The sequence below is a fragment of the Thrips palmi genome, unplaced genomic scaffold, assembly GCF_012932325.1.
Source record: "Thrips palmi isolate BJ-2018 unplaced genomic scaffold, TpBJ-2018v1 HiC_scaffold_6, whole genome shotgun sequence".
Taxonomy (NCBI): domain Eukaryota; kingdom Metazoa; phylum Arthropoda; class Insecta; order Thysanoptera; family Thripidae; genus Thrips; species Thrips palmi.
The window spans coordinates 5,779,080-5,804,232 of NW_023144633.1; the positions used below are offsets into that span (position 1 = coordinate 5,779,080).

The 25,153-nt window shown below is 60.8% G+C and overlaps 3 protein-coding genes across 6 annotated transcripts; 2 read left to right on the forward strand and 1 right to left on the reverse strand.

The window, feature by feature from the left end:
- The first annotated feature begins 367 nt into the window (after nt 1-367).
- Nucleotides 368-11,139, forward strand: LOC117652001. Its single transcript, XM_034396627.1, has 7 exons — nt 368-633; nt 2,118-2,396; nt 2,707-2,830; nt 8,550-8,671; nt 8,881-9,154; nt 10,385-10,541; nt 10,683-11,139. Exons 2-7 carry the CDS (start codon nt 2,130-2,132, stop codon nt 11,137-11,139), a joined length of 1,401 nt encoding a protein of 466 aa, XP_034252518.1. The 5' UTR covers nt 368-633; nt 2,118-2,129.
- Nucleotides 11,140-13,888: 2,749 nt separating this feature from the next.
- Nucleotides 13,889-20,750, forward strand: LOC117652002 (flocculation protein FLO11-like). Its single transcript, XM_034396628.1, has 12 exons — nt 13,889-14,155; nt 14,528-15,065; nt 16,480-16,681; nt 16,975-17,210; nt 17,290-17,518; nt 17,588-18,114; nt 18,214-18,395; nt 18,550-18,743; nt 18,824-18,935; nt 19,006-19,185; nt 19,264-19,512; nt 20,184-20,750. Exons 1-12 carry the CDS (start codon nt 13,889-13,891, stop codon nt 20,262-20,264), a joined length of 2,997 nt encoding a protein of 998 aa, XP_034252519.1. The 3' UTR covers nt 20,265-20,750.
- LOC117651680 lies at nt 20,746-24,629 on the reverse strand. 4 transcript variants are annotated; one of them, XM_034395933.1, is made up of 14 exons: nt 24,396-24,628; nt 24,256-24,307; nt 23,957-24,169; nt 23,666-23,848; nt 23,452-23,553; nt 23,101-23,274; nt 22,574-22,936; nt 22,278-22,445; nt 22,060-22,177; nt 21,706-21,972; nt 21,468-21,626; nt 21,212-21,391; nt 20,976-21,134; nt 20,746-20,898 (listed from the first exon to the last, which is right to left on the reverse strand). In XM_034395933.1, the coding sequence occupies exons 2-14, from the start codon at nt 24,274-24,276 to the stop codon at nt 20,864-20,866; spliced, it is 2,142 nt and encodes a 713-aa protein (XP_034251824.1). In that variant the 5' UTR covers nt 24,277-24,307; nt 24,396-24,628; the 3' UTR covers nt 20,746-20,863. The 4 variants fall into 4 exon arrangements, with proteins under 4 accessions (XP_034251824.1, XP_034251825.1, XP_034251826.1 ...); XM_034395934.1 differs by having other exon boundaries at nt 22,105-22,177; nt 24,396-24,627; XM_034395935.1 differs by lacking the exon at nt 23,101-23,274 and having other exon boundaries at nt 24,396-24,629.
- Between the last annotated feature and the right edge of the window lie 524 nt (nt 24,630-25,153).

The window sequence follows — 25,153 nt, forward strand, 5'->3', positions numbered from 1 at the left end:
GCTGGGGCTGGCGCTCTGTGAGGGCACAGGGTACAGGGCCTCGTTGGCGGCGCGCGCCACAAGACGACGGGCTGGGCTGGGCTGGGCCGTCTAAAAGTAGATGCGGCCCACCACCCAGACTCGGCTGTGCTCGGGTCGGCCTCGGGGGCGCTCGAGGTTCGCGTCGACGGCGGCTGCCGGCCACCAGCTGTGGACCAGGGTGAGGCGGGGCGGGGCGCCGCGGAGGGACGGCGGCGTCCTGGCGGCGTCCTGGCGGCGTCCTGGCGGCTCGGGGCCGCGAGGGGGTGGAGTGGAGTGCGCCGCCGTAGAGTCCGTCCGTAGCGCCGCCTCGCCAAGCGCAGCCCCGGTCGCGCCGCGTCGCGCGCGTTCCTCTCCGTGGCCGCGGATGCAGGGCTGACCGGCCCATACGTCTAGCCGGAGCCGGGCCGAGCCGGCAGCGCGTCGAGACGAGACGAGACAGGTCGACGCAGGTCGGGGCGGCCCTCAGGCGCTGGACAAGCCGCGACGTGTCTGGGCCCGCCATGCGTCCCGACGCCGCAGCCGACGCCTCGGTGGAGGGCCGAGCATTGTCGGGCTGGCCTTGAGGCCCTGCACTGCAGAGACCTGCAGCCTCAGTGCGCTAGCGCCAGCGAGGTGAGCAGAGCAGGAGTACCCTACTTCCTCCCTGTCCCTGACCTTGTGCCACCGAGTCCTCCCCGAAGTGTGAGTCTGCCCCCTCGGCCTCAGTGCCGTGCTCTAGCACTTGTCCCATGCGTGCGAAAGAGAGCGGCCTCCCGCGGGATCGTTCTGCAGTCCTTCGAGAAGGGGTCGGCGACGTCCGCCATGCCAGTGCACTGGCACTGACTTTTTGCCCCATTCCTCGACGGCCCTCGCTCCGGCGCTCCGGCATCCGACCTAACCCAACAGCCAGTGGGTCAGGGTGCGGGGCGTGCCGCGTGCCGCGTGCCTTGCAGTGTGGGCGGGACGGGACGGCCCTCCTCCCCTCCACGCGACCTGCTTGGACACGGGTGTCTTGGCCTCGCCGCCGCCGTCAGCCCGCCCCGCGCCCACCGCGACTTTCGTTTGTCCGTTCACGGCCGGCCTGTTCACGGATTCCGAGAGTCGTTTCCGTCGCTCGGTCTCTCTCGCACTCACGGGGCGCGCCGTTGCGGTGCGAGAGAGGCCGAGCGACGAAAGCGACTCTCGGAATCGGTCCGCTATTCAGCTCTATTCCCGGGCCCGCCGATTTCTCGTGACCTTTCTGTCATGCATGAGGGACTTGAGGGAGGGACCGCCGCGAGAGCGACAGCGACGTCGCCGCCCTGACTCCCTCCCGCGAGCACTCACTTGAGACGCACACGCCCCTTCCCCCGCCACCGCAAAAAGAGTTACGTGGTTTGTGGACGGCCCCGCGGTGGCGGCGGCATTTGGCCGCACGCGCTTCCTCGCTTCCTTGTCGCGCCGCCCGGTCGCTAGTCGCACTCAGTGTGCACTGTACACGGGGGGCTCCTTCCGAACATTTCGCTCCGTCTCTCTCCCACGGCTTCGCGCGCTCCGGTGCGACAGAGACAGAAGCAGCACAGTTCGGATTCTGCCGGTGGGGGGCCCCCGCTTAAGCGAAGCCGACACCCCCGTTGCCCGAGAATAAACCCACACGCCCTTTCTCCCCCCCCGAAAGATTTCGGGTTGTGGAGGCGCTGGGGCGGACCATTGCAGAAACGCGCTCCTGGGCTTGCTTTCGCGCTGGGTTCCTAGGCGCACCAGTAGCACTTAACTTTCCCGAACACGCCGTCTCTCCCCCCGGTTTCCCGCGCGCTCCGGGGAAACAGAGACAAAAGGTACATTTCGGTTTCCCTCCGTTGGGGGTCCCCTTCGAGGACCTTCGTTGCCCAAAAAGTCATCCCCCAAACCAGCGTGGCGCGGGGCGTGCAGCAGGGCCGATGCCTGCCGGGTTCCTGGGCGGCCAGTGGGAATTACGATGGGCCTAAATGCGTCCCGGCCTTTTCCGCAGAACTCCTTGAGGGAAAACGGAGTTGGTACTTCCGGGAAGTACCGTGGACGACATGCCAGGCGTCGGCGACAGCGGCGACAGCCCCCAGCGACGCGCTGACTGAACCTTGCCGTCCTTGCTGTTCCAGTGATGCTGTGTAATGGACCCCTGGAAGTGGGGGCGGTCCTGGGGCCCCAGCGGGGGTCCGGGGCCCGGGCCGACGACACCTGGGCCTGGCGCGCACGTACCCATGATGGCGGGGCCCATGGCGGGGCCCATGGCGGGCTCCATGTCCGGGCCGCCCATCCTGGTGGGCGAGCGGATTCTGTGGCTGGGCAGCGGCAGCGGGGTGCCCCAAGGCGGCGCCGTGCGTTGGATGGGGAAGCTACCCGAGATGGGCCCGTCGTGGACGCTGGGCATCGAGTTGGTGAGTACAGACACTGTAGACACCAGTCCCGCACAGTGGGCCAGAAGACCGGTGGAGGCGGTCAAAATCCCGGACGCGTTTCAAGCTCCAGAGTCGCTAACTGGGACTCGAACCGAACGTGTGACCCCACCGATGGATTCCTCGTTCGGAGAGCAATCCAATGGTGGGGTCACACGGTCGGTTCGAGTCCTGTTTAGCGACTCTGGAGCTCAAAACGCGTCTTGACTTTCGGCCGCCTCCACCGGTCTTCTGGCCCACTGTGTCCCGCCGTCGTCGTGCCGGGGCTGACTGCACACTGTTTTCTCTCCAGGACATGGCGCTGCCCTACGGTGGCATCGACGGCTGGTGGGGCGGCCGCCGGCTCTTCTCCTGCGAGGCGCGCCGCGGCCTGCTGGTGCCCCTGTCCAGCGTGGTGCGCGAGCCGCAGTCCGCAGGTGAGCCAGCCTAGCGCCTGCGGACGGCCGGGTAGGCAACCCCGCGACACAGGTGCCCGCCGCTTGCCTACCCGGCATTACCATTACCATTACGGGCTCAGGCGCTGGAGGCTGCTGGACTCCAGGCTGGACCTAGAGTCCTAGAGTGGACTCTAGGACTCTAGGACTCTAGCTGGACCTAGCCTTGCCCGCACGTAGCCGAAGCAAGTTTGCATTTAAAACCACCCACATTTTCGGTACCCCCGCTTGGGAATGATTCCGCGCATTGCTACGCGCCGAGCCCGGCTTCAGACTCATTCCGAGAGTCGTTTTCGCCGCTCTGTCTCCCTCGGACCTTTACGGATCTCTCGCAATCACGGGGCGTCCCGTGCGGGTGCGAGAGAGACTGAGAGACGAAACGTTATGCCGAATGAGCCTGCCGCGGCGTCGTCGGGTGTCGGTCCACTCGAAGTGCACACCGCGCTCGGCGCGAAGAGGCTCGCCGAGTTTACGCGACCAGGCGAGGGCTTCTGCTTTGCCTCTGGTTTACGCCACCGCCGCCCCGTTTGCCCGGTGCAGCTCGTGCTGGCCTACTTCCTGCATCTTTGAGGCCCTCGCCAACGCGCTCTGCCTCCGAGTGCTGTCGTCGCCCTGTCTCTCTCGCACTCATTCGGCGCTTCGTGAAGGGGTGCGAGAGAGACAGAACGACGGCGCCCTGGCCGCGCGTTGCCACACCGCGCGTGAGCGGCACGGCCGGGGCTGCGCCGGGGGCGTTCGGCCCGTCACGTCGCTACTCCACGCCCGACGGCCCCACCGCGGCGACACGCCGGCACCGAGAGACTCTAGCTCGGGGGGCTGGCGGGGCGCAGTGGCTTGCAGTAGCGCGCGAAAAGCGGGATGGGAGGATGGGCTGCTGGGGTGCGAGAGAGACATACGTAGCTGTTCGGAGTGCGAAAGTGGCTGCACCGGGTGTGACTGCGGCCGGCTGGAGTCGGTTGCGGTCGAGTCCCGGAAGCGTGGCGGGGGCGGGTCCTCGGGCGGGTCGCCCAGTGTCCGAGCCAAAACACGCGCAGCACTGTCCTCTGGTCAAGAGGGAACTAGGTTATCCGAACTCAGAACCCAAGACCGGTCCACTTTCCTCTTCGTCTGTCGAGTGGACGGAACCGCCGCATCAATGATCTGATCGGTCCGCCAAAGGGTTCGCCGTCGGCACCGCGCTGCCGTCGCGCCGAGCCCGGCTTCAGACTGATTCCGAGAGTCGTTTTCACCGCTCTGTCTCCCTCGCACCTTTACGGAACGCCCCATAAGCGAGAGAGAGACAGAGCGACGAGAACGACTCTCGGATTCAGTCTGCTGCCCCACTGGCTGACGGCCAAGCGGCGCGGGCCTCCCTTTGACTGTGCGACCGCCGCACCGCCACTGCCTCCGCGGCGGACCGGGCGCCACGGGATTTTCATTGAGTCAACGCCCCGCCCGGCCGCGACCCCCTCCCCTCCCCTCCCCTCGCAGGGGTGCGCGCAGGGGTACCTACTTGCGTTGGAGACTCGGCGTGCTTCATGTCTCGAGTGAGATTTGCTGGTGCGCCTTATGAGACTGCTTCCCGTTTCGAGTTTCAAGTTAGGGGTTCCAACTAGCAGTTTTGGGGTGGCTTCACATCCGTATCTTGGACGGGTTGGGGTCCTTCCTCTGCTAAGGCGCCGGCCGGACAGGTAGGCACCCCGGACAGCCTCGTAGTCGGCGGAGGCTGACTGTGGGATGTGCGGGCCGGTCGGACCGTCCAAAGAGATGCCTCCTTGATTCCGCCTCCACCCCGCCCCGCCCGCCATGCTCCGCCACGCCCCGCCTGCACTGTCGCCGTCGTGCAGGCGCTGCCGGGTGGCGACGCGACGCCCCGGGCGCACCGCAGACGTTCGCCGACCGTCGCCGCCGTGGTGTCGGCAGTGTCGGCCCCCGGGGGGGACTCAGAGTGGACGCGGCACGAGGGGACGTACTCGTCCTGGACATGCTGCACGTGGCCGAGGACGTAGAGTGACGGCCACGAGGACGCCGGACAGGGGCGTGACGGCGAGCACACCAAAGTAACGAACGAAAGCCTCCGATCCGAACTGGCCCCAGGTCGACCCCAGCCTCGGTACGTACACCGCAATCATCCCCCAACTCTTGCTTTTTGCGCATTTCGGCGGAAAAGCCCCTCCACCCTTAAAAAACGGAAACCTCGTTATCCTGCTCGCTGCCCCCAGTGGCGTAACAGCGCGGTTACTTACTGTGAGGTAATGGGCGTGCACCCCCCACGCTGGAGGCTGGGACGTGGGCCGCGGTGAAGGCGGTGCCCCGCTCCTTCTCCTCCCTTCATTTCGCTACGCCAACCGCCGCCGCGGCTGAGACTGCGCCGTGCGAGTCCACCGATCCAGGGCGCGTGAGTCAGCGGCGTCAGCGGCGGGGGAGGGTGTGTAATTAGCAGGGAGACACAGGTGGAACCGCACCGTCTAGGGTTGCCCACCGGCGCGGAGCCAGCGTGAGCCAGCGGCCCGATGAGGCGCGAGGTGGCACTGCTGCGGGTGGCACCCCTAGGGCGTCGCCGCGTTGCTCGAATTTACGCCCGTCGGCCTGGTTTATGCCGTTGAACTCGTTGAACTCGCGGCCGCCGTATTTCGGGGTGTCGCGCGGACGCACCGCCTTGCACACCGTCGCACAGTGGGCCAGAAGGCCGGTGGAGGCGGCCAAAACTCTAGACGCGTTTTGAGCTCCAGAGTCGCTAAATGGGACTCGAACCGAACGTGTGACCCCACCAATGGATTCCTCGTTCGGAGAGCAATCCATTGATGGGGTCACACGTCCGGTTCGAGTCCCATTTAGCGACTTTGGAGCTCAAAACGCGTCTCGAGTTTCGGCCGCCTCCACCGGTCTTCTGGCCCACTGTGCGTCGTCGCGCAGACCGTGCAGGCAGAGGCACCAGAATCCCAGGACAAGGGGGAGGGGGTGATCGTTATAATGTGGTGGCGGTGACCCAGTGCCGACACGACGTTTGCGATCCGTCGCGTCACCAGGGGATCCGGGACGGGCGAACCGACGCCGAGACTGCCTCTGCGGCGGAGGAAATGCTTCACGGACTCGACCGACTTCTTGAGGAAGGGAACGAACCGGGGAAACGGCCGATCTCGTCCTGAGACACAGGACAGCCAGAACAACCCGGGGCTAGCCAAGCCGCCAAGCAACACGAGGACGCCACTTTGTCCCAGTCAGTCTGGCACATTGTCTCCTGCCCGTGTGCATCTTTGTGTGTGTGTGTGTGTGCTTGCTTCGGGGCGCATCTGCGAGTAGGTGGCGTGTGTGTGTGTGTGTGTGTGTGTGTTGTTGGGTGGTTGGGTGTGTGTGTGTGTGTGTGTGCGTTGGTGTGTGTTGGCGCACCGCATCGCAGCATCGCCGCATCGCACTGCGCCACGAGAATAGCTCCACCGCAAAGTGTTGCAGGCGTATTAGTCTAGATGCATCGCCGTGCCCGCTTCGCCGCAGCCTGCCGGTCTGTCTCTCTCGCACCCACAGGGCGCCACGCCGCGGCCCGCGAGTGCGAGAGAGAGGCCTGCGCCGCTTGCAGCAAGCAGCCTGGCCGGACCGGCCGGCCGACCAGGAAGTCGATGGGGATGGCGATGGCCCGATTGGCGCTGGCGAGACCCGCTAGACTTTATCGAACAGTGTGGCGGTCGTGCCGAATCCGCCCAAATATAGAACACAGAACACAGTGGCGTGGCGCGCGGCGCACGGCAGCGGGGCGTCACTTGCAGTGCAGTGGTGTCAAGGGCGGGCGTCCGTCAGCGTGGCCAGGCCGGGCCAGGGGCTCCCCAGTGACCCGGTCTGGGCCGCCTGCCCGCCCGCCACCGCGTGTGTCAGCTAGACGAGTGTCGAGTCCTGCAGTCCTCAAATAGGCCTCGAGTCAAACACACACTGGGCTGGGAATGGATCGCCCTGGGAACGAGGATTCCACTCACACCATCATGTGATTGATTCGGGTCGTCTCGAGGGTCGTCTTCGAAGATCCAGAGCCTCGAACAGCGGCTGGATTCCGACCAGTCCTTTCCACGTTCTGTCTGTCTCTCTCGCACTCGTGGGGCGTTCCGTAGGGGGTGCGAGAGAGACAGAGCGACGTGGTGGCGCCAGGGCGATCGTCCGCGCCAATACCTTGCAAAAGGGAGGACGGGAATGAGGCGTCGACGGCAGAAAATACGGTGCCCCCTCCTCTCCCGCTCGGCCACTCCACGCCACGCCCAGCCCGGTGGAGCCATGAATCAGAGAGGACAGCGACACTGCACACTCGCGCATGGCCCTCCCCGCCCCGCCCCGCGCTGCGCGGGGTTTATTTTTATGTCGCTTTCATTTCATCTTCCCATCGCGTCGCTCTGCGCTGCAAGGCGCTGCAAGGACCCCAAGTTTCCGCATGGGAGGTGATGACGCGTCCCAGTGCGCCCCCTCCCCCTCCCCTCCCTCCCCCTCCCACCCCCTCCCCTCCAGCGCCCCAAAGCTCGGCTCCATTCCCACCCATGCGTCACCCAGATCCGGACAAGCAGTAAAAAGTGCCGCCACGATTAGTGTTCGGAACGCTGGGCTGGGGGAGGGGTGGGTGGGGGGGCTTTCACTCGTCGCGAAACAAAACAACGCGAATAATGGCGTTTGTAAATAAACGCGCGTCCATGACAAAGCCGTGGACCGCGGCACACCCCGCGGGTTGAGTATCCCCGAGGCCTGCCGGCAGGGCACAGGGCATGCGTCGCCGGGGTTCCTACTCAAGCTCAGAACTAATCAAGTGTTTTTCTCCCTTTGCGCTGCCCGGCCGGGACGGCTGGCATTCCCTAGACTCTGTAGACTGACTCCGAGCAGCGGCTCCGTCGCTCTGTCTCTCTCGCACCCGTGCGGGACGCCCAGCGAGTGCGAGAGAGACAGAGGCGGTCATCGGTTGACGAGGACGAGACGCAAGGGCCCAGGCAGGCAGGCAGGCAGCCGCAGGGGCAGGCACAAGGCGCCCAGTTTCTGGACACCCACATTTGAGGAACAGGTTTTCTCCCTTTGCGCTGCCCGGCCGGGATGGCTGGCATTCCCTAGACTCTGTAGACTGACTCCGAGCGGCGGCTCCGTCGCTCTGTCTCTCTCGCACCCGTGCGGGACGCCCAGCGAGTGCGAGAGAGACAGACTGGCGCGTCATCGGTTGACGAGGACGAGACGCCGGCAGGCGGCAGGCAGGCAGGCAGGCAGGCAGGCAGGCAGGCTGGCTGGCAGGCAGGCAGGCAGGCAGGCTGGCTGGCAGGCTGGCAGGCAGGCAGGCAGGCAGGCAGGCAGGCTGGCAGGCTGGCTGGCAGGCAGGCAGGCAGGCTGGCTGGCAGGCTGGCTGGCAGGCAGGCAGGCAGGCAGGCTGGCAGGCAGGCTGGCTGGCAGGCAGGCCAGGCAGGCAGGCAGGCAGGCAGGCAGGCAGGCAGGCAGGCAGGCAGGCAGGCAGCCAGGCAGGCAGCCGCAGGCTAGGGGCACCGCACTCCCCTCGTATTTATAGAATGCCAATGCGCGACCATCTCTCCCATTGCCACGGCCAAGGCAGCCGGGAGGGGGGGGGGTTGACTTTAGAGATTAGAAAGTGTGCTCCGACTAAAGGGCCAGAAAATTAAACGCCATTTCCAGCATCGGCCTCGGTCGCCGATTTGCAAGTTACAAGTCCTAACGAGTGTTCCTTCCCTTTCCTCTGTTCGCCGTTTGCCAGGACTTGCTAATTGGCAACACCCGTGCGAGCAGCAGGCGGCCTACGCCCCGCCCCAGCACCAGCAGCACCAGCAGCACCAGCAGCCGGAGTACTTCGCCGCCGCCAACGCAAACCAACAATACGTAAGTTTCAATTTTGCCGCGCCAGACAGCGCCGAGGGGTCGGGGTGCGGGAGGGGGCGGGGGAGGGGTGGCGGGGGCGCTGTGCCCCTTTTGCTCTCTGGTTCGTCTCGCCTCGCCTCCCCGGGACAGGGCCGCAGGGCCGCGGCCGGTGGGTAGGGTAGCTTGGTGGCTTGGTTGGTTGACGCCCGGGTGACGGCTTCTGGTTGCAGCCCAAGCCGGCCGTCCGCAGGAAGAACGTGCCCTCCTTCGTGCAGAGCCTGCCGCTCGTGGAGGAGGAGACGAGGCAGGCCGTGTACGACACGCGCGAGCACGTGCAGCAGCAGCGCCTCGAGGAAGAGCGGCGCGAGTCCGCCGCGGACACTGTCTCGGGCACGGTCTCGGACACGGCCCTGCAGCCGTCCGCGCCGCCCCGACAGCGAAGCGGCGTCCGCCTGACGCGCTCCGGGGACTTCAGCGCGGTGAGCTGGCAGCAGGCCGGCCCCAGCCACGACCTCGGCCACGGCCCCAGCCCCGCCGCGCCGCCCGCGCCTGGCCTCGGCGTGGTGCGCTGCAGCAGCGCGGAGGCGTTGCCGGGCCCCGCCACGGCCTCGGCCTCGACCGCCCCGGCGTCGCGACCCTCCAGCGGCCACGGCCTCTTCTCCTTCTTCCGCTGGTTCAAGAAGGGCGGCCGGCAGGACGGCGTCCAGGGACAGCCAGCCACCGCCGGCAGCAGAGCCGGCAGCTCGGACTTCGACGACGAGGATGACGAAGACGACGATGACGACGACGACGACGTGCTGCAGCCCGCGTACCCGTGCCGCGCCTCCAGCTACGGCAGCATCGACACGGTCTTGAGCACGGCCACGGTCAGCAGCTTCCGCTTCGTGCAGCCCGGCGCGTACTCGCTGAGCCCCGCCAGCCCCGTGCAGCGCAGGGACGGCCGGGACCTGGTGGTCGCGTCGGACACCGCCTCGTACCGCCTGCGCATTCGGCAGCGCGACCGCCGCAGGGAGGCCGAGAAGGGCATCTCGCTGAGGAGGAAGTACCGGCTGTACGGCAGCGACACCACCATCCACAGCCACCGCAGCCACTCGGACCTGCTGCACGCCGAGGGCCTTGCCCAGGGCCTTGCCCAGGACCGGCGGCAAGGCGACCCAGTCCAGGATCGGCGACACACCGACGTCGCCTACGACCGGCGGCAAAGTGATCGTGTCCAGGAACGGAGGCAGAGTGACCTCGGCCAGGAACGGCGGCAGAGTGACCTCGGCCAGGAACGGCGGCAGAGTGACCTAGGCCAAGAACGGCGACAGAGTGACATCGGTCAGGAACGGAGACAGAGTGACCTCGTTCAGAAACGACGACAAAGTGATCGAGTCGAGGAAGGGCCCGTTGACCTCGCTGAACCACCAGAGATTCCGCCGCTCCCCAGCCCAGCGAGTCGCCTTGGCTCACGCCTTGGTGATCAGGGCGCGGCAGTGACCAGTGATCCAAAGGCAGCGAAACCCGACCAGAAGCCGTCGCAGCCCCAGAGTGCCGCTTCTTCCCGAGGCGTCGTCGTCCAGGACTCGGCTCATCCACTGCCAACGGCGCGGCGGAAGGCTTCGGAAGTCACCGCCGGGCCCAACCCGTTCGACGAGCCGGAACCAGCAGGACCGGCAGAGAACAGCCCCGAGCGGACTCCACAGGCCAAGGCGCCGTTACGGACTCCGCGGCACACCAAGAACCTAACGGTAGGGCCCAACCCGTTCGACGGGCCGGAACCGTCAACGTCCGGCACTTCTTGTGCTGCTAGCAAGGCGAGCAAGGCCAGGAAGCCGGTCTCGACGAACCCTTTCGACGAGTCCGACGAGTCTGACGACGACACCACCGTCGACACTGCCGGGAAACCGGCGTCGGCGTCCACCTCCACCGCCCCCTCCACGTCCACGTTGTCGGCGGCCAGCCAGACCAGCCAGAGTGACCTGGTCGGCTGCACCCGGAGCGCCGCGCCGCCCGATCGCTTCCCGGACCTCGTCGTCCCGACGCTCGGCAGGAAGAAGGGTCGCGAGGCCAACGACTACAGCCTGCCGGCCACGCTCGAGCACCGGGAGTTCTCGCTGACGGGGCCCTTGTACGAGAGCGCCACCCTCCACATCGGCCGCTACGAGCGCCACCAGTGCCAGCACCGGCGCTCCGCCAGCGACACCACCGCCACCGGCACCGACACCGAGAGGAGGCTCCGCGCGCACGTCCGCGGCAAGAGGAGGGCGCCCACGCCGCCCTGCGACGCCGCGGCCGGCACCGGCACCGCCTCCAGGACCAGCACCGCCTCCAAGAAGAAGCGGCAGGCGCCGCTGCCGCCAGCACTGCTAGAGGAGCGGCTGGAGCAAGAGCGGCTGGAGAAGGAACGAGTGGAGAAGGAACGACTGGAGAAGGAACGACTGGAACAAGAGCGGCTGGAGAAGGAACGAGCGGAAAGGGACCAGTTGAACAGGACCGACAGAGGCTAGAAAGAGAAAGGAAGGTCGAGGAAGAGCGGCTGGAAAAGCTTCGCGCCGAGGCGGAACGACTGGAGAAGGAACAGCTGGAGAGGCAGCGGCTGGACAGAGAACGCAGGGCAGAAGAGGAGCGACTCGCGAAGGAGAGAGCGCAGCGCGAGCTGCTGGAGCGAGAGCGCGACGAGCGGCGGCGCCTGGAGAAGGAGAAGCTCGAGCGCGAGCGGCTGGAGAAAGAGCGCAACGAGCGGGAGAGACTGGAGAAGGCGCTGGAGGAGAAAGCGCGCGAAACGGAACGGCTGCAGCGGGAGAAGGGCGAGGCAGAGCAGCTGCTGCGCGAGCGAAGCGAACGCGAGCGGCTGGAACAGGAAAACATCCGGCGGCTGGAGAGAGAGATAGAGCAGGCCAAGGAGACGCTGGAGAGAGAGAGACTGGAGAAGGAGAAGCTGGACTGGGAGCTGCGGCTGGAGCGGCTCAGCGACAGGCTGGACCGCAAGGGCAAAGGCAAGGGCAGGAAGGGCGGGGCGGGGCTGAGCGCCGCGGAGCGCGAGCGGCTGCTGGGCAACATCAACAAGCTCGAGGCCCACGCCGCGCGCCTCGGCAGCCCGCCCGGGTCGCCGCGGCCCAGCGCGGCCAAGGACGTGTGTCGCGCGGCCGCCGCCAAGGAGACCAAGGACAAGGAGAACATGGCGCCCGGGTCGCCGGGGGCAGCCGGCGCCAGCGGCCCCGTGTCACCCGTGTCACCGCGGCCCTGGTACAAGCGCTCCTCCACGCACCGCGACAGCGGCGGCTTCCGGGACATCTTCCGCAGCCTGGAGAAGCGGCACAAGAAGGCGGCCGCGGCCGACGAGGACGACTGGATGCCCGAGTCCGGGGTGCCGCGCGGCAGTGCCGTGGCCGCCGCGGCCGCGCCGCAGCAGGACGGCGGGGGCGGCGCGCACGCCACCAGCCGCTTCAACATCTTCTCCCGCCTGACGGAGGAGTGGCTGGGCGGCGACAAGCGGCGCTCGCAGGTGTCCATGCTGGCCAACATCAGCGAGCTGGACCGCGAGGCGGCCGAGATCGTCCAGGAGCAGCACGCCCGCCAGGCCGCCGTGCAGGCGCGCCGCGACGCCGAGTTCTACGCGCGCCACGAGAACGGCGCGCCCGAGGTGAAGCACGTGGACAACGGCGACCTGGAGAACGGCGTCGCTGCCGACCGCCAAAAGGACGCGCCGGAGGACGACCAGGAACGGCCGCGGAAGAACTCGGCCAAGGAGTTGATCTCGCTGTTCAACGCCATCGGCGGCGTGCCGGGCGGCAGTGGACTGCAAGAGGCCCCCGCGACGCAGGACGCCAAGCGAGGGCTGTTCGGCGCGGCGCGATCCAGGAGCACGGACGACGAGCGCCTGCGGTGCTGGGGGCTCAACGGGCTGTCGCCCAAAGCCGCCAGACGCACCACCACCACGCCCTCGTTCTACGAGACGGGGCCTGAGGTGGCCGCGCTGTCCTGAGCAGGCGTTTCGAGTGGAGGCGCCCCTCGCCGAACGCCGACGACGACAGCGACCTGGCGACCACCACGGCCAGCACCACGGTCTCGGAGACCAAGTCCGCCGCGAAGGGAGTCTACACCACGTCGATCTCAACCGCGGCCGCAAGCACCAGCACACCTGCAAAAGCGATATCCACCACGACAGCCACAGAAAAGGACATCTCCAGAAACGCTCCGGGTAACAAGGCCATCGTCACTACAGCATCGACAGCCTCCACCTCGCCTGGCCCCGCCATGAAAGCAGATGCAAGACTACTCGCAGGGCCGTCAACCCCGTCGAAGGGCCTCTGGGCCTCGGACACGAAGGCGTCGGCCACCACAACCACCACCACGATCACGACCTCAGTGTCCAAAGCCGCGATCAAGACTGCCACCACGGCCTCGTCTACGCCCGCCACATCGGATGCCTCTGCGCGCGGAAGCACCACGACCTCCGACGCGAAGGCACTTCCCTCGGCCTTCGCCGTGGCCTCGGCGCCCAAGGCAGCCGCCCCGGCCTCGTCAGCACCATCAACGACAACCCCCACGGCCTCGGCCACCAGCGTCTTCCACAACGGCCAGTCGATGTGGGTGTGCCCGCGCTGCACGCTGGAGAACCCTCGCTGGAGGTTCACGTGCGACGCGTGCTCCATGTGGAGGCCGGCGGAGCGGAGGCCGGCAGGCCTCGAGGCCCGCGAGGACGAGGCCGACGTGCCGCCGGGGCCTCCCGCCTTCCTCGCGGAGGACAAGAAGGCCCAAGAGAAGGCACTGGAGAAGAGGAAGGCGCCGAGCACCATCAACTGGGAGGCGGAGCTCAAGCGCTACTTCAACAAGGACGAGAAGGCCGTGGGCGCGGCCGGGCAGAGTCGGACAGCCTCGGCGTCGAGCGCGCAGGACGTCAAGGCGAAGACAGGGGTTCAGGTCTCGGCCTCGGCTGCCAAGCCAAGCACAACGGATACCAAGGACACCCAGGTCCAGCCCGTCGTCTCGGCCATCAGCCCGCAGGCCCCGGCGGCAAGCCCCGCCAGGTCCGAGCCCAAAGCTGACACGGCCTCGGCGCCGAAGGGAGCGGCCTCTACTAGCGTCGCAGCGTCACCCAGGCCGGCCTCTACCGCAGCCGCAGTTGCAGCGCCAGCGCAGCAGACAGCCGTGGTGAAGCCTCAGCCGTCGACCACGTTCGTCGGGGGCCGTCTGCGGCAGGACGAGGCCGTGGCCGCGGCCCGCAGCAGGCTGAGCAAGAGCAAGAGCGAGGACATGGCGGGGAGCGTGTCGGGGCACCTGCTCGGGGGGCAGGCGGCCAGCGCGGCGGCGGACGTGGAGGAGCTGCGGAAGGCGCGACTGGCGTTCTTCCGGTCCTCGGCCTTCGTCGACGAGGACAACGACGACCTCACCGTGGCCCTGGCCTCCATGAGCACGCAGACGAGCGCCGTGGCACGGCCAGCGCCGCCGCAGGACGGCGGCAATCTGCGCGACCTGCTCAAGGAGATGAAGGCCGGGCTGCCGGACAGACGGAACCAGGGGGCAAGCGGGGCGGGGGTCAGGGTGACTGGGGAGGCGAGTCGATCGGAACTCAGAGTGGAGGCCAAGCCCCGGAGCGTGGCTAGCACGGCCAGCACGGCGCAGGGTGTAGCGGCAGCCAGGACGACCAGGACGAAGGTGTCCTCGTCCGCGCAGACGAGCGCGCAGGTCATTCGCAAGGCAGAGCCGCCCCCACCCCGCCCCGCCCCCGCTGCCTCGGCCTCGGCCGTGGTGCAGGACGGCGTGCTGTACACGTCGCTGCGGCGGGGCAGCCGCCGGCTGGGCTCGGGGACCTTCAAGCTCATCGGGGAGAGGGACTTTGCGAGCCGCGCCTCCAACGCGCCGCTGTACATGAACGTGCTCCCCCGTCCACAGCGCGATGCGGCCCCAGCGGCCCCAGCGGCGAGGGCCGCCGCCGTCGACTCGAGCCCCGAGCGCAGGTCCACGACGGAATCGGCTGAGTTCGCGACGCCATCGTCGTCCGCGGCGTCGTCGTCTTGCGGCGGCCGCTCCAAGGCGCCGTCGTTCGGCATGGCCTCGCCCTTGGCCTCGCCCTCGCGCAGCGCCAGCGGCGCCAGCCGAAGCGACTCCCCGGCGTCCTTCTCGTCGTCCTCCGAGCGTGGCGACGCCCTGCCCTTCGTCGGCAGCCCGGCGCCGTCAGGCCGCGGGGTCGGGTCTGCCTCCCTGAGCACGCCGATGACGTCCTCGCGGGCCAGCTCGGTGGAGACGCCGCCGTCCTCCGCGGGCCACCTTAGCCGCGACGCCTCCATGGACAGCGTCGCCTCGACGTCAACCTCGGCGTCGACCTCGGCGTCCGGGCCGTCGCGCAGCCTGAGCGTCGTCAGCGACTGCAGTGAGGTGGACAGGCTGACGGAGCAGCTGTCCGCTCCCCAGGGCATCGCGGACTTCAGAGGTAAGTCAATCCTCACTTTCTAAATGTTTTAAGGGCGTAGGAGCGCAAATTTTTTTTTTCACCAATTGATAGTGATCGATGTGGTAAGGCACCATGTCAAACCGTTTTGCCCGGCGACGCATAGTTTCGGCGTCGCGACGCCCCAAAGTTCGAAATTTTGGCTGTTTTTGACATTTTCCAGACCACACGACGGCGAAATCAAGGGTCGCAGCGTCTTGAAACTTTGCACACTTGTTGGCAGGGACTGTATGCAGGGTATGGTCTACTCCAATTTGCGCTCTAACGTCTAGGAACGTAACTGGAACGCCTTGAAAATGAGTGATTTTCAGGAAGCTCCCGAGCGGTATCTAATGAAAGGGCGAAAAAATGGACCATCACATCCCCTAGGCCATGCCTTTCTCTGCACGCGCAAGTTTTTTCCATTTCTCTAGGAGGTGTGGTACTCGCGTCGTGTGGTCTAGAAAATCACTCAGATTTGAAGGTCCTGCACCAGTAGAGAGAGACAGGCTGCTTCGGCCGATGTGTTGTTTCTGTCGCACAGCGGAGCGCAGGGCAGGTAGTCGGGGTCCGGGGTGACGCGCCGGGCGGACAATAGGGGAGCCGTCGAGGAGCCGTCTGCAAGGCAGGCGGCACCGGACCCCGACCAGCTTTGGCCAATTTTCGTCGCGATTTTGGTAGAAATTATCGTAGAAAAAAAATTCAAACACCATTAGACCCAGCTTTCAACGACGAATCCATTGCCGCATTTTCCAAAAACGCGAAAAGGCTCGTTTGAAAATTTGTATTTTGGGCCTGGGGGTAATAAATTAGCCTGTCGTCATCGTCGCCTCGGCGCAGCCCATTGTGAAGCAGGCCTCTCCACACAAAAGGGAGGCGATCCTTTCGCTACCTGAAAGCTAAAATTTTTCTAACGCGTCGTTTGACACTCGTGGGATGTTCACCATTGTACTCGGGATGAAATTTTTGATCTTTCCATCTAAAAATGAAGTTTCTGCGGCCACTTTTAACAGAGCAAAGAAAACAACTTTTTTAGCTATATAGAAATAATCAGTACTTCGCAAAAAATATTTTGTCAAATTTGGTCAAAACTTTTGATTTTGACCTGAAACTTGGACTTGGAGTTGAAGACCGGTCCCGAGCTCACGAAAAGCTGGCGATCTGCTCCGTGCGGCCCAGGCCGAGCCCCGTGCCGGGGTGTCATTCACCCGCACTCCGGCAGGCCGGCCATAAACAGCCGGCCGAGGGTGCATTGTCTGCGAACCAGGTCTACGGGGCATCGAGGCCCCGGCCTCAGACGATTGCGGATGCACCCGAAAACGCTCTCGGATGCTACCATTCTCAGAGTAGCCACCCGCTCCTACGCCCTTAAAGCCTAAAACGAGCTGGGGTCTTTTACGACTGCTGGTGTCTTCAGCCGCGCTGAACCGCGCGCAGGGCGTGGACGCGGCCGGCGTGCCCGACGTCAACACCCTGGCCGTGAACCGACTGCTGCGCCGTCTCGAGGCCACCATCGCCAGCGGCCAGCACCAGGAGGCGGCGCGCCTGGCCAAGGACCTGGCCAGGCTCAAGATCTCCTGCAGAGTGACGCGGCAGCGCAAGCAGCTCGACACCATCACGTAAGCGAGTAGAGATGAAGGCCTGTGAAGGCAGCCAAACTCGACACGCTTTTTGAGCTCCAGAGTCACTAAATGGGACTCGAACCGAACGTGTGACCCCATCAATGGATTGCTCTCCGAACGAGGAATCCATTGATGGGGTCACACGTTCGGTACGAGTCCCATTCAGCGACTCAAGAGCTGAAAACGTGTCTAGAGTTTTGGCAGCCTGCACCGTTCTTCCGGCCCACTGTGGGCCGCTTCGAGTTGAAGCCCGCAGAGCCCGCGTTCATTCCATTCCGCTTCCTCGGCAGGGTCGACATGTACGTCGAGGACAAGGTGTCACACCAGGGGCCCATCCCACTGCAGGTGACGCCCAGCATGACGGTGGGCCAGTTGGCTGCCAAGGTGGCCCAGGAGTTCCAGCTGCCGGAGAACGTGCAGCGCTGGATCCTGGGCAAGCAGCTGGCCAACGACCGGGCGAGCACACTCAGGGACCACAACGTGGTCGAGTCGGGCTGCCCCGTCTTCCTGTACCTCGTCGCCCCGGGTAAGGCCGAAGCAACATGTATTCAGGTTCAAACTGTATCCGTATTTTGCCAGCGAACACATGATACTCTTGTGCGCAGAGCCCGATGCTGAGAGTAGCGACGGTGACGGCAGTTCGATCTCCGGGCACTCTGGCCACTACTCGAACGGCCTGGGCGAGGCCCCGGCACCCGAGCCGAAGCGTCCGCCACCGCCGCCTGCCGACCCCAACAGGCGCGGCGGGTGGTACTTCAACTACGAGGAGGACCGCTACAGCTTCTGTGAGGACTCCGACGAGGACCTCTCCGAGGATGACAAGGCACCCGTGGGGTAGGTGGCGTCTCGGGAAGCGAGTCGCGCGATGAAATCGGGAACCCAATTTCTCCGTCCTTGTCGCAGGCCGCGGCAGGCTGTGTCCACCACGCCGACCCCCGCGCCCCGACGGGTCACATCGCCCGCACCGCCAGCCCACGCCGTGGCGTCCCCCTTGCCGGAGCCTGCTACCCTCCGAGTGACCTCTCCGGAGCCACCCACCCGGACCGTGACCTCGCCCACTTCGCCTGCGCCGCCGAACAGGAGGGTTAAGTCTCCCGAGCCAGCGGTCCAGCGCGTTAAGTCGCCTGAACCGGCCGCCCGGGGGGCCGCCCCGCCGGAACCGGCAAGGACGGCGACGGCGGCCGCGCCACGCACCACGACGTCAGCGTCACCACCGCGACCAGAGACGCTGTCGCCCACCCCCGCGCCCAGGAGGGTCTTCGGGTCCGCGGCCGCGCCGCAACCGCAGCACCCTCCTGTGCGACCGCAGACGTCCGGGTACCGCAGCCAGCCCCTGCAGACCGTGCTCGCCACCGCCACCACCAACACCCCCACCAACACGACCACCGCGCCGAAGGTCCCCGCCTCGCCGCCGCCCATTCGCGCCGCCGGTGCGTACGTCGGCGGTTGGTTACCCGCCGGAAAGGCAGGGTGGATTTCGAAACTAGTTTGACGATGTCTTGAAACTTGACTCCTCTCTTCGCCCACAGCCGCAGCCCCAGCAGCCGCCAAAGGTACTGCCACGGCTGCAGCCGTCAAGGCCACTGCTGCACCAGCGGCAGCTCAAGCTGCGGCCACCGCGGCGTCCGCAGCAGGGACGTCCACGTCGTACGAGAAGGCCGAGAAGCTGCCCAGCTGGCGGTGCCCGCGCTGCACACTGCTCAATTCGGGCGTCCGTCCAGGCTGCGCGGCCTGCACGGCCGAGCGGCCGGCCACCGCGGCCGCCGACGTAAGCAGCGCGACGACGACGGGGCGGACGGGGCGGCACCCCGGGCTACGCCACTCTCCATGCGAAGTAGGATGAAACGGTGACACTTTCTTTTCAGGCGGCTGAACTGGGGCTGGCCGACGCGGAGGAGGCGGAGCGGCGGCAGCGCGAGCGCCAGTACCAGCTGCTGGTCAACCTGGAGCGCCAGGACCTGGTGCCAAGCGTCGAGGCCTTCGAGTGCTCCGTGTGCCTGACGGAGCACCCCGGCGGCGCGGGCGCCGTGCTCAGAGAATGCCTGCACACCTTCTGCAGGTGCGTACAGTACCCGCCACGCCGTGCCACGACTCCGGGTTCCGGGACCGCCGTTCGACCATGCCTTGTTGTGTTCGCAGGGCGTGCCTCATCCAGACGGTGCAGTTCTCCGACGACGCCGAGGTCAAGTGCCCGTACCGCGACAAGGAGTACGCCTGCGACTGCGTGCTGCAGGAGAGGGAGATCAAGGCGGTGAGTGGCGCCGCTCGAGTCCACCGCCGTGCACTTGATGAGGTGGTGCTCACGTCTTGTTTGCCTGCAGCTGGTGCCCGCCGCCATGTACGAGCAGCACCTGGCCAAGTCCATCAAGCAGGCCGAGCGCAAGATCGAGAACGCGTTCCACTGCAAGACGCCGGACTGCGCGGGCTGGTGCATCTTCGAGGACAACGTCAACGAGTTCCGGTGCCCGGTGTGCAGGGCCACCAACTGCCTCACTTGTCAGGTCAGCACTTTGCCATGAAACAAACAAGGCCGGCCGTCTCCTCAACCCATTCGCGACTCCCCCTGTCTGTGCCCACAGGCCATCCACTCGGACGCCAACTGCGCCGAGTACCAGGCCCGGCTGCAGCGCGAGGCGGCGGACGGCTCCAACGAGGACGCGCGCCGGACGCAGGCCATGCTGGAGGAGATGGTGGCTCGCGGTGAGGCCCTGAGCTGCCCGTCGTGCCACGTGGTGCTCATGAAGAAGTGGGGCTGCGACTGGCTGCGCTGCAGCATGTGCAAGACGGAGATTTGCTGGGTGACGCGGAAGCCTCGCTGGGGGCCGGGGGTTTGTAGACTGTGCCACGCCACATTTTCACTACCACTTCTCAGCTTTTCTGAATCTGTTTACCTTCGCCATTTCTTTTTCGTGTATCTTTGTTGACGTTTACAAAGCGCCATTTGAACCGCCCCAACTTTGCTGTATTTGAGGTGCCTGCGAAGCCTGGGGAAAGCGAAACGAAACGGGTTAGTGCGCGCCACTGTACGAGGGGGTAAACACTCCAGTGAACCTTGTACAGACTACTCCCTATTACGGGGTATTACACTTGTATTACGCATGTATTACGCCTCAATTTCATTGAAAAATGACATTTTTTGATACTTTTGGTCCCAAAATGTATTTCTATTACGCGTATTACGGCGTAATACCCGACTTTTGTGTACAGGGTATTACGCAAGTGTTTACCTCCTCGCCACTGTAGCTGTCGAATGGGCTGCCTACCCTCCGGGGGCGCCAGCCTGCCCTGGCCCATTCCACACATCGCGCTCTGTGTCGCCTCGTCTCTCTCGCACTTAGACACCATCCCGACTAGGTGCGAGAGAGACAGAGCAGGGCGACGAAGCGCTTCTCAGGCGCATGCGCACAGCCCCTTCCTGTTCGCCACCACTTCCCTCCCGCAGGCTGCAGCGTCTCTCCTGCACTGTCTTTTGAACGCGACTTCGTGTTGCCTGTTGCAGGGGAAGGGTGACACGACGGGGGGCTGCCAGTGCGGAGTCAACGGCATCAAGTGCCACCCCAAGTGCAACTACTGCCACTGAGCCACCCTTCATAGTTGCCGACCCGATTGTTTGGTATTCGAGTTTCGGAGAGTAGTAGTCAGCATTTATAAACCACCTGATCTCAGATTGAGGAAGTTTTGCTTTAAGAGTGCACGGTTTGAAAATTCCTCACATTGCTTCATAATTGTTGTATATTTGATTTTGCCTGGTGGATTTTATTGTGACCAAAAAATGATTGTTAACTGTGACAATAATCTTAGTAGACTAAAAGAGTAGAACTCTACCATTATGGTGCTGAGTATGTTTTGTATATTTTGTAATGAGACAACTTATCTAGTTGTTCCTTAACTGTGATGGACATGGTCACTTTGCCTTTAAGTGAATATTGTCAGACAATTTTTGTTTTGAGTTAGTAAAAACTGTGACCTATGAATTTGGGACTCTGGCTCACGTTTGCTTTGTTTTTGTAGCCCTGTCAAATGCATGTCATTCTTTCATAGGGGTCAATAAAACAAAATAATGATGTAAAAGCAATATTTATTGAGTAAAATTAGTGACAGAAGAGAAGACCTTCAAATTTTTCTCATGTGGAGAAAAATTAATTCATCTCTCGTTTGATGGACAGCTAGATCTTGATGTTATTCCTCCTCATCAGAAGATAATGTCACTATTTCTAGGAAATGAAAGAATCACAAAGTTAGGAGGATACACATATGAGACACAGTTTCAATTTAAAAAGCAAAGGCGTACCAGGCACTGCACATGCAGGGTTTTTAAATAGTTTTAACTCTGGCCCAACACAAATTTGAACCAAAGTCCTCCGGCTGATATCTACTATCCTTGTTAGCTTCATTTTGAAATCTTCTGTTATATTTTCAGGGAGTAGTATTATGTGCCTAAGGGTGTCATCTAATCAATCCAACACATTATTTTTAAATACACAGGACAATAAAACATTTATAATTAAGATTCATTTGAAAACTTACCAGTTGAACTGGGGTCAAAATAAAATGACTCATCATTTAAATCATTCATGTGCAGAGCCTTTCTAACTTTTGAACCCCCATTTGTGGATAGGTTTATGAACAGCACTGGCATGGTACGAGAATAGGAAACCATGAACCTACAGATATCTGAGATTGCAATACTGACAATGACACTTTGATCTGATGGAATAGAAAATTGTTAGGTAAATAAAAGTTTTTGAAGAAAAATCAGTAAATAATGCTTCATATAGCTGACCTGAAGGAAGTGGAACTCTCATCACCAAGCCTTTAGTAGAAAGTACCACTTTTTCTGATGTTACTACTTTGTATGTCCCTATGTGCAATGCTTTACACAACATCAGCAGATAGTGATAAGGAGCTGCAGGAGCCACAGGTTCTTCTTGTAATTCCCCGTCTGAAAATTACACAAAAACCATATGAAGATATGTCTAAGCTGGCATCAAACTAATCACTACTTACAGAGCATACATTACCTTCCACAGAAGCAGAATATTTTCCAGCAAAACTTAGGGGCTCTTCCACAAATGCAGGATCAGTAAATTCGGCAGCAACACCATTAATTGCTGGATGCATTGCTGTTCTTGATTTCTCTATCTGTTCAACTTCATTGTCAGGTTTTGTAAGTGTTTGTTGGATATCAACAGATGACTGGCAGCAGGCTCGTTCTTCCACAGCTACACAATCAGTGTTCAATGTTGGATGGGTCTCTATGCGGGGTTTCTCCCTCTTGTTTTCATGGTCTGAAAATATTGAATGCAGAGAGATTAAGACAAAGGCAAAAATAGAGGAAAACTAACACAACAATAATAACAATCATAATTTTTAACTTAAACAACGGATCATAGCAGCCACTTCCTCAGAAATCTTCACACCTGTGTCAGTAGATGTTGAGAACTCTTTTCTCGTAATTTCAAAGCTTTCCAAGATTGCTTTTACCTTCTGGGTCTAAAAGGGGAAAAAAATAAATCAACATAGAAACCACTGAAAATTTATGAACATAATGTTGGATTCTCCACCATTTTGAAGCTGTGTAAAAAGGACTTACCATGGTTGGAGGTTGTAACTGTCCATTTAATTTGACCTCAGTAATTTTCTGGGCAGGAATAGTTTGTGCTGGCATCAAATTTTTGTCACCCTGGATGCAATGTTGACATTTGGAGAAATTCAAAGATAAATCACAATGAGGACAGCATTTAGGCTTGTCCTCCTCAGGCTGAAAGAAATAGAAATGGAACCCATTGAAGCAAGTTGCTACAACTATACTGTGATAAAAATCAATCATATTCAAAGGGAGAGATCAGACAGTTTGGTCTCTCTTCCTTAAGTTAGGATAAGGCTTACCTGAGCAACTGGTAGACTTTGCAATTTTACATCAGTAAAATTATATGTTGGAACAGTTGAATGGCTTTGCAACTTTACATCAGCAAATTTGAGCATAGGAACAGTGGAAAGTCTTTGCAACTTTACATCAGTAAATTGGTGCGAAGGATCAGTAAATTTTTGGGTGAGAACAGTTGACTGACTTACTTTCAGTAAAGTAAGTTTGGGCAATATAGGAACTGTTGGCTTTACTAAACGTTTTGGACTTTTAAATCCAGGGACTGGTTTCAGACTATTCTGCAATGTGTTCTTGCATCGTTCACATTTTGAGAGACCAAAGGATAAAAAACCACAATGAGGGCACACAGCTGCGACCCTCGCAATCTGAAAGGAACAGAAATGGCACAAAGATTTACAAAACAACATGAACATGATAATAGTTCGGATACACTTTTATAGAAAGCAGCGCTCATGGTATGTACTATAAAGAAAAGAACCTCATAAATAAGGACTCTTGGCTGAATGACAATAATTACAAAATGACTTACCTTCGTAGGAAGGATGGGATTAGTTGACTGTGTGGGAGGTTTTGAATTATTTGAATTCTTTGAATCACAGATTATTTCTACATTGCCTGGCAATGTACGACTGCATTGATCACAATTCGAGATATTATAAGATAAAATCCCACAAGAGGGACACAGCACACCCACATTTACAGACTGAAAGAAATAATAGAACCCAATTTCCCATAAATATGCCATTTTGAAATTGAAAGTATTGGATTTGTAATGTCCCACACAAACCATGGAAGGATAGGAAAAGCGCAGCACACAAAGTTGCACAGAAATATACATCAGTTAAAGAAGATTCTAAGGTATTATTAAAAGAGGATTTACCTTAGAGGTGATTAATACTGAGCTATTTAATTTTATGCCAGTAAAGTTCTGGGTAACAGCAGCTGACTGCACTGAAGGATTCTGCCCTGCCATTTTCACAGCCTGAAACGAATAGAAATGAAAACACAAACTTAAACAATGTTCCATTTTGAGTATTGAAATTCATTCTCATACAAGAAGTGTGTGGCATGTTCATGACAATAGGATGACTTACCGAGGTACGGAATTTTGTGTTTTGAGTTGGAGCAGTTGACTGCTTTGAAGGTTCTGCGTGTCGGAAGTCACAGACTACTAGTTTGGGCAGGCTTCCTGGAAGTGTAAGATTGCATAGTCCGCATTTTGACGGATCATAAGATATAGTTTTACAATGAGGACATGCAACTCCCAACTTTACAGACTGAAAGGAAGTGAAGTTTGGCATTAGACAATTGCACAGATTCATGGGAACACTTAAAAAAGGCACAGCTTTTGAGAATTTCAAGAAGATTGAGGGGTTTATTCTTACCTTAGGTGGGACCAATAACTGGCTATTATTGCCCAGGCCAGTAAAGTCCTGAGTGGGAGCGGCTAACTGCACTGTGGGTTTAGAATATTTCAAATCACTTCCGATTTCAACATTGTATGTGGGAAATATGTAATTGCATTGTTCACATTTTGAAATGTTGTAAGATGTAATCCTGCAATGAGGACACTCGAAGCTTGGAGCTACCTTTTTAGGCTGAAAGAAATAGAAACGACATCCGTGATACCAAAACTTTACTGAAATGCAGTGATTCATGCTTAGAGGAACTTGAGAATTCTTACATCAGGAATCTGGACCGACATTTTACACTCGGCTCGCCTAATAGTTGTCGATCTGGAAAATAATAAATTACAGCATTTCGAAAATACTTGCAACTTCGAACTACTTTTGCCAGCTAACCACAACAAACACAACCACGGACCTGCTCTGCTCAAATCAACAACCAGGTTTGCGATTTTTGGATTAACCCAAACAATCCTTCCTGGGGGAAGGTATCGGGAAAGAATCGCCTTCAGCTGACCACTTAGATGCCCTCTCACTGTTCGACCGTTCGACCGAACGTTCAATTCTAAGTTCAGGAGACGGGCCGACGAGCCGACGAGCCACTGTTGTTGTTTGCCGGATGACGTCCGATTGTTGCGCAGTTGCGTGTGTTTTGATCGTTCATCAGTTGGCGCACCTGTCGAAAATCTAAGTTGGCAGCAGTGGCAGGGAGGGAATGCCAACCCCATGTTTAACGGGTTGCAGTTTCGGGTATTCGTGGGGTGAATTAGAAAAGGACCACACGACACTCGCTCAAGGAAAATCGAGGTATATTCTTTAACGGTGCACTCCGCAGTGCCCCGGAGCACCGCGCTCCAGCCCTTCGACTCTGACAGTCGTGGCGTCGTCCAGACCAACCGATGCCCATCGAACTTAGCCTAAATTTTAAAACTAGCAGCGCTGGCGGTGTTCGTTCCGCCAACACACAATATAATCCCTAATCGTCGCGTGGGTAAAACATTGTAGAGTGGCGCGTTACCGTACTTACTTGACAGGTTCAGCGGTTAAACGGATTGTAGGGTGTAGGTTCAGTCACAGCCGATGTGCCGGCATGGTGCCGGCAAGGACCCCCCCCTCTTTTTTCCAACCTCGCTACGGCCAATGCCGGCGGGCGAGCGGCAACAGGTGACCCGTACC